The sequence below is a fragment of the Eriocheir sinensis genome, unplaced genomic scaffold, assembly GCF_024679095.1.
Source record: "Eriocheir sinensis breed Jianghai 21 unplaced genomic scaffold, ASM2467909v1 Scaffold238, whole genome shotgun sequence".
NCBI lineage: Eukaryota > Metazoa > Arthropoda > Malacostraca > Decapoda > Varunidae > Eriocheir > Eriocheir sinensis.
The window spans coordinates 167,501-175,000 of record NW_026111541.1 but is presented as its reverse complement, the minus strand read 5'-3'; the positions used below and the strand labels follow the sequence as shown (position 1 = coordinate 175,000).

Genomic DNA, 7,500 nt, shown 5'->3' with positions numbered 1-7,500 from the left:
TATATATATATATATATATATATATATATATATATATATATATATATATATATATATATATATATATATATATATACACACACACACACACACACACGCACACAAACGCACACACGCACACACACACACACACACACACACACACACACACACACACACACACACACACACACAAAGACAACAAGTACTGATCATCATCGGTATATTTGATAGGGTAGAGAAATTCACAAATTTTGACGTATAATTCATTTAAATCAAGCCCACGAAAAAAAATAACTAATAATAAAATGGAGCGCTTATGCTAAACACAGTAATATTATTCGTAGCAACCTGCGAAGGAGTACTTTTAAAATACCCTGCCACTTTTAACATGCGCTTCAGAAACTTTGTGCCCAGTGAAAGATCTTAAGAGAAAGTTTAGATTATGATAATATTAGTGACGATGCTGATACTGATGATGATAATGATAATGATGATACTGTACCCATCCTTTCGTGGAGGCAACTGCATTCGTCTTACTGGAGGAAGTACCTGTATTGTGTGCATCTCCATCCTCAGGTCTTAGCAATGTCAAGTAGAAGATTAACAGGATTTATATTAATATCTCTGTACTCGTAGGCGTTGAGGTGCAGCGTGTCTTTGTTATTCATTATGGAGTCTGACACATAATTGTTTGAAGTGATCAAGTTACGAGTGACAACGTACTTCAGAAGAAATAGTGTTACGGAATAATAAGAAAAAAAACATTAATTAATTGCACTCTCAAATGCCACTGGGCTCCACATACTTAATACATTTCTCCTGTCTTGACTCTTTCTGAATTTTTCTGTTATTTTGTCATAATAGTTCGCTTTCCATTCAGTTTATTCACGAAGTTTCTTCATTCCCCTCCCAATTATCATTAGCTCTCGTCTCTCCGTCAAAGAATTACACTCCAACTCCTGTCAACTATCTCAATCTTTTTCTTGTCATTGAATGAGCTCCCTTTCTTTTTCGTCAAGTCTTGGGCAGCTTCCAGATACGAATCTGTCTTTACTTATTAAAAAAAAAAAAAAATAGTTCACTCCTGCATAGTATCCCTTGTATCTGGAAAATTGTACACACACACACACACACACACACACACATTTGTACATACACACATACATACATACATACACACAAACATACATACATACATACACATACATACATACATACATGCATACATACATACATGCAGACATATATACACACATACATACATTAAAAAATACATACATACATATTCATATGTGAAGACAAGCAAGATTACTCGGCAAACGTCCTCTTAAGGCAATTTTTTTTTTGTTAGCAACAAGTTTAGTTCCTACAAAGCGATGGAATTATGAATCCACTGCCCCACTCAAATTGAGAGGAAATAACGTAGACAAAACTCCCACATTTTCACAACATGAAGTTGTGCAGCACAGCAAATTTTCATAATGGTAATCTCTATTATGATTATGTAAAGTTATAAAACGTTCCTCTAGAAGATGACATTTGCATTAACACTACCGTATGCAAGTATCTATCAGAAAGAATTCATTAATTATCATTGTATCTATGGTTTGATGCGGCCTGTTATCTGCTTTGAAGCTAGAACTGAGAAGGTGGGGTGAGGGCAAATCTTAAGATCTTGCAAGTGTGTTGACCTAGCTATGGGAAAATTTTGCTCATTGTATATGTACTTGTTTTCTCAAATATATCTTTTCCCGAAGACTGCATATATTATTGCTTTTCACTGTCATGCAAAATTGTAAATATATTTCGTATAAGTACACAAATGACGGAAAACTCATCAAGATCATTTATCTGGTCTGCTTTATTTTATACTCTGCATGATGAAATAATGGAGATCAAACAACGCAAATATCAAAACCCCGAATTAAAAAAAATATACATTTATATGATTTTTATGGTTAATCTCATTACCTCATTATCTACTTTCCTTTACACGAGTCAACTACAAGTCAAATATCATGAAATATTGTAAATTACAAAGCACAATATTTCTCCAAAAAGAAATGTGCTCATGATAACATGCTTGAAAAAGAATACAATTTCGACGTTGCCTTATTATATATGATCAACACTAAAGCGTAAGGTGTCCGCCACTTACTGTTAACAAGGCAGTCCACCTGTTCCATGTTGAAGTTAGACACTCCAATCAGCCTTGTGCGTCCGGAGGTGTACTGGCGAGGAAGATATTGCATTAGTAGTCATAAGCATGGTAGTGTGCGGGGGTGCATGGGTGTGTGTATGGGGGGGATTGTGTTGGTATTTGTGCGTTTGTATAAATGCATCCGTGTGTGTGTGTGTGTGTGTTTACTGAATACCAGGAAGAAAAGTTATAAATCTAATTTCCGGATAACCTGGTACAAAAAGCACATTATGAGCAAATGTGTGTGTGTGTGTGTGTGTGTGTGTGTGTGTGTGTGTGTGTGTGTGTGTGTGTGTGTGTGTGTGTGTAAACTCTGACCACGATTGAGTGTGTGTGTGTGTACACACACACACACACACACACACACACACACACACACACACACACACACACACACACACACACACACACACACACACACACACACACACACACACACACACACACACACACACACACACACACACACACACACACACACACACACACACACAACATATCACGGTTTTTATGTTATTAACATAATGTTTAGAAATAAAATTTAATATTTTTTTTCTAGCTTCATAAAGGACACTTTTTGCGAATCACTGTCATCTACTATTAATGCATATTTAGTCACCGAGATCTCCACGTGTTTCCAAACTTCCAGCAGGTCTGTCGTCATGTCTAGGAGACAGTTTCCCTTTTCGTCAACCGGGCAAACCTCTGTGTCGCTGATGTCTGTGAAAGGAGATACTTTGTTTTTAATCCTCTGCTGTGTGAATAAATGAGTTCATAATCCACATCATCAAAACAACTACCAAATAGGGATGCAGCAGATATGCAAATACATGTTTTTTGTTGTTGTTGTTGTTGCTGTTTACTACATGCCCTGTAATATTTTTTTTTTGTGTTTAATTCACCACGGCCTTATCACGAGATGGACTCGTCATCGACAACAAGTACCCTCCCAATTAGAGGAATCTCATTATAGTCTATCTCTTGGTACTGCTGGAATCTTCTCACAAAACACACCCCATTCCCCTAGCTCAAAGGGGGTCAATAAACACTCCTCCGCGGAAGAAAAACGTGTGTGTGTGTGTGTATGTATGTGTGTGTGTATATATATATATATATATATATATATATATATATATATATATATATATATATATATATATATATATATATATATATATATATATATATATATATATATATATATATATATATATATATATATATATATATATATATATCCAGGAGATCCAAGAGTGACATCGGTTCGAATCATTGCCGGTACACAGCTGGGATTTTTCAGTCACCGCCGAGTGGCCTAAGACTACCCACATGCTGCCCTGAAGACCACCTGTCAACCCGGACTCTAGATAACCTCTCCAAGGAGAGGCCCAAAGATGAGCTCCGGGGGGCAGTATGAGCCAATGCAAGATGGCGCCACTATAAACACTCGCCTGATCCACAACGGCCTGGGCCGACCATCTGGACCTACCAATGGGGAAGCCTAACGGCGCAATAGGCTGCAATGTAAAATATATATGTATATATATATATATATATATATATATATATATATATATATATATATATATATATATATATATATATATATATATATATATATAGAGACACACACACACACACACACACACACACACACACACACACACACACACACACACACATGTATAACACTAAATATGTTAGGTTAAAATGTTGAAAAAAACATGACCATTGCCATATGAAAACAAAAAAAAATTATGAATAAATGTGATTCACAAATGGAAATGAGAATTGAAAAGAGAATTGATTAGAAATCATATTTTAAAGTACTAATAAGAACAATAAACTGATATTACAAGCATGAACCTGAGTGTATGATGCTGGCCTAAGATAACACGGTAGGCCTGGGAATACCACTGTACACACTCAGCAGAAGACCCACATTATCACACAAAATTTATCACCATATCGGACGCAGGCGACCTTCCAATAACAGCCGGGTGGTGGGGGGGACGCCCGAGCGCCAGGGGCACTGATCATAATGACGCATGAATGCTGCCAAAATACCAGATAACGAGTTGATCGTGCCGTAACGAAGCATTTGCCTCATAAATGCTCAATTAACCGCTGTTGTTAAGCGATACAACACGCAGCAAATTGCCGGACGTGTCATCCCATCCATCAGTGGGTACAGCGATCATCCCTCTTGTGCTCTAATGAACCTGTGTTTACTTTACGTGTGTTTTTTGCTGTCTTAGTTCAAAAGAAATATTGTCATAAATTTATAGCATTTCAGTGATCTATTTTGTTATTCAGCCTTTAAGTACTTACTATATTGCAAAATATACTAACATAATTTATTTAAGCCTTTCCGTAACAAATAAATATAAATAAAGCAGTCATCAAAGTAACTATCGTATTTATTATAAATTCCAAAATATCACAATAAAATTTTGAAAATATTAATGATGATAAAATCTAAAATTTGTTTTAAAGGTATCAGCAAAGAAACCACTCTTAGTAAACACTCTTGAACGTTTCAGTTTATGATTTTTTACCAATATTTTTTTTAAGTTTCAAAGTTCAAAGTACAAATTACAAGAAAATTCAATTTGCTAGATATACGTTACATGTTGTTTTTCTCCCCTGGTCGCCCGCTATCCTTACGCGTTATTGGCACCATCACTTTATTGGATTGCCGATTGATGCACGACCCGGGGAAGCGTAACTTAATGAGACGGCAGAAAAAAGTCGCATATCTCTCTCTCTCTCTCTCTCTCTCTCTCTCTCACACACACACACACACACACACACACACACACACACACACACACACACACACACACACACACACACACACACACACACACACACACACACACACACACACAATATATATATATATATATATATATATATATATATATATATATATATATATATATATATATATATATATATCAAACATGCATAAAGGAGTCAGAAGGGAGATGTGTAGGAGGAATATGTCCAGAATCGTCTAGAGTGGAGTTTTTACAGAAAGTCTGAGAAGAGTTCAGCCTTAGAGATAGATGAGATGGCGGTGCTGCCGTCAGGGTTAAGGAGAGGAGGGAAAGATGAAGTGGCTAGGTGCCAGAAGTTCCGGGAAGAACTTGAAAAAGCAAGGTTTTGACATTTTCCATTAATAAAATAAGTTTTTGAAAGTCGAAGAATTAATTTGGCACGATTCCGGCAGAAATATATAGATCATGGTTAGCAGGAGTGTGAAGGGTTAGAGGTAAGGAACACGGTCGGGAATACGTGTAGGGTGCTGAAGCAACTGCTCTAGATCGTTGAAGAGAGCAAAGTTGTAGGTTTGTTCACCAGGTTGGTCAGCGAAAGAGGATGAAAGCCAAAGCTGGTGATGAACATTGAAATCTCCTAGGATGGAGATTTCAGCGAAGGGAGAGTGGGTCAAGATGTGCTCCACTTTAGAGTTAAAGTAGTTAAAAAATTTCGGATAGTTAGTAGAGTTAGGTGAGAGATAAACAGCACAGATGTATTTAGTAATAGAAAGTGAATGAAGTTTTAGACAGATGGTGGAAAATTCTGAAGAGTCAAGGTCGTGGGCACGAGAGCAAGTGATGTCGTTACGCACGTAGGCGCAACATCCAGCTTTGGATTGAAATTTTGGATAGAGATAGTAGTAGGGAACGGAGTACAGATTGCTGTCAGTAACCTCAGAAACCTGTGTTTCGGTGAGGCAGAGTAGGTGGGGTTTAGAGGAGAGATGGCGTTCCACAGAATGAAAATTAGAGCGAAGACCGCGAATGTTGCTGAAATTGACAAGAAAGAGGTTCGAGGAGTTATCAAGACACCTCTCAAGTCGGCAGCCAGAAGGGGAGTCCTCCCTGGGGGAATTTGTGGTCCCCTCCCCGGGCGTGGACTCCGAGGCAGAGCGTAATTGTGTCATTTTGAATTTTAAATTTTGGGAAAAGTGTTGTGGGAATGTAGTGTGGTGTGGAAAGAGAGAGGATCTGTCTTTAGAGAGCATGATGAACTACTCTCTGGTGTTGATGAGACAATAGGAAAACGGAAAGGAGGACATGGAAGGTATCTTGAGGGCTTCAGCACCTCCTCGCTTGCTATATATACTTCATCGGAAGTGGCTTACGCCTGTTTCGGTAGGTGTCTTCCTACCTACTCCACTTATATATATATATATATATATATATATATATATATATATATATATATATATATATATATATATATTTGTAGATCCACAGAGAGAGAGAGAGAGAGAGAGAGAGAGAGAGAGAGAGAGAGAGAGAGAGAGAGAGAGAGAGAGAGAGAGAGAGAGAGAGAGAGAGAGAGAGAGAGAATTATACAGACAAAACAACGCATAAACAGAAACAATGAAGTGAGGAGTACACATTTACATTTAATTTCAGCAAAGGTTCTTAGTTTTATGAATCATGACAACAACTGTGAGGGAAGCAAATAATGCGGATACATAACACAACATTTATCTGAGGTAAAAGTGCCTTGCATTCTGGAAAATATATTTTTCACAATATAGCCTATTACTTTCCAGCTTCCTGAAGTATTCTGTGGGGAGGGGGGAAGGAGTGGAGACTTGATAGGCTCTCACAACGGAGCGAATGACGGGTTTGAGGGAGAAACATAGATTATCAATAACCTATAATGGTGATGAGGCATTATGTTGAAGAGAGAGAGGCGTGATGGGGTGGCTGTAGACTGCTGAGGGAGAGGCAACGAAGGGGATGTGGGCGCTTGTCGGCCAAGTCAAATATCTTAAAAGATTATCTTATCAGGAGCACAATGTCGAAGCTTCACAAAGGCTGGCTCACTGGCTTACGTTGTTTACAAAGCCCGCTTTTCAGGCTCTCGCCACAATTAACTTACGAGTTAATTTGCTACGTCCCCTTAGCGTGTTCGTGATTAGAACTAGGTAATGTGCATCTTATGAGTATCACTTGTCAAACAAAAAAGAAAAAAACACCTAATTGAAAAAAGTTAATATAATGGGTCAACCTTTCTCAAAACTTGTTTGAACAGAACACCATCTCCTCTCACGATGTACTGAAGACGGCATAAGCGACAGGGACTGTATGTTAGGAATGCTTAAAATTTGCACTTACCTATGTGCCAAGTAGCTTATACGAACAACTTTCCCTGAGAAGGGTTTAACATAAAACAAGTTTTCTTGGAAGATGATTCTCATCATAAACACTGCATGGACATGTCTATATGACAGGCGTCATGCGTATTCATATGTTAAGAGAGTGATTGGTCTCGTACTTACAGTGAAGACC

At 37.7% G+C, this 7,500-nt stretch overlaps 1 protein-coding gene across 1 annotated transcript in view; it reads right to left on the bottom strand.

Moving 5' to 3' along the window:
- The window catches only part of LOC126991079 (aldo-keto reductase family 1 member C13-like), a 13,946-nt gene that overhangs the window by 4,603 nt on the left and 1,843 nt on the right, over window positions 1-7,500 (bottom strand). The window contains exons 3-5 of the mRNA XM_050849774.1: window positions 7,491-7,500; window positions 2,802-2,902; window positions 2,141-2,213 (exon numbers count right to left, since the gene is read on the bottom strand). The exon at window positions 7,491-7,500 is cut by the window's right edge and continues 108 nt beyond it. Of these exons, the coding sequence (XP_050705731.1) occupies window positions 2,141-2,213; window positions 2,802-2,902; window positions 7,491-7,500 (184 nt within the window). The remainder of the gene's footprint in view (window positions 1-2,140; window positions 2,214-2,801; window positions 2,903-7,490) is intronic.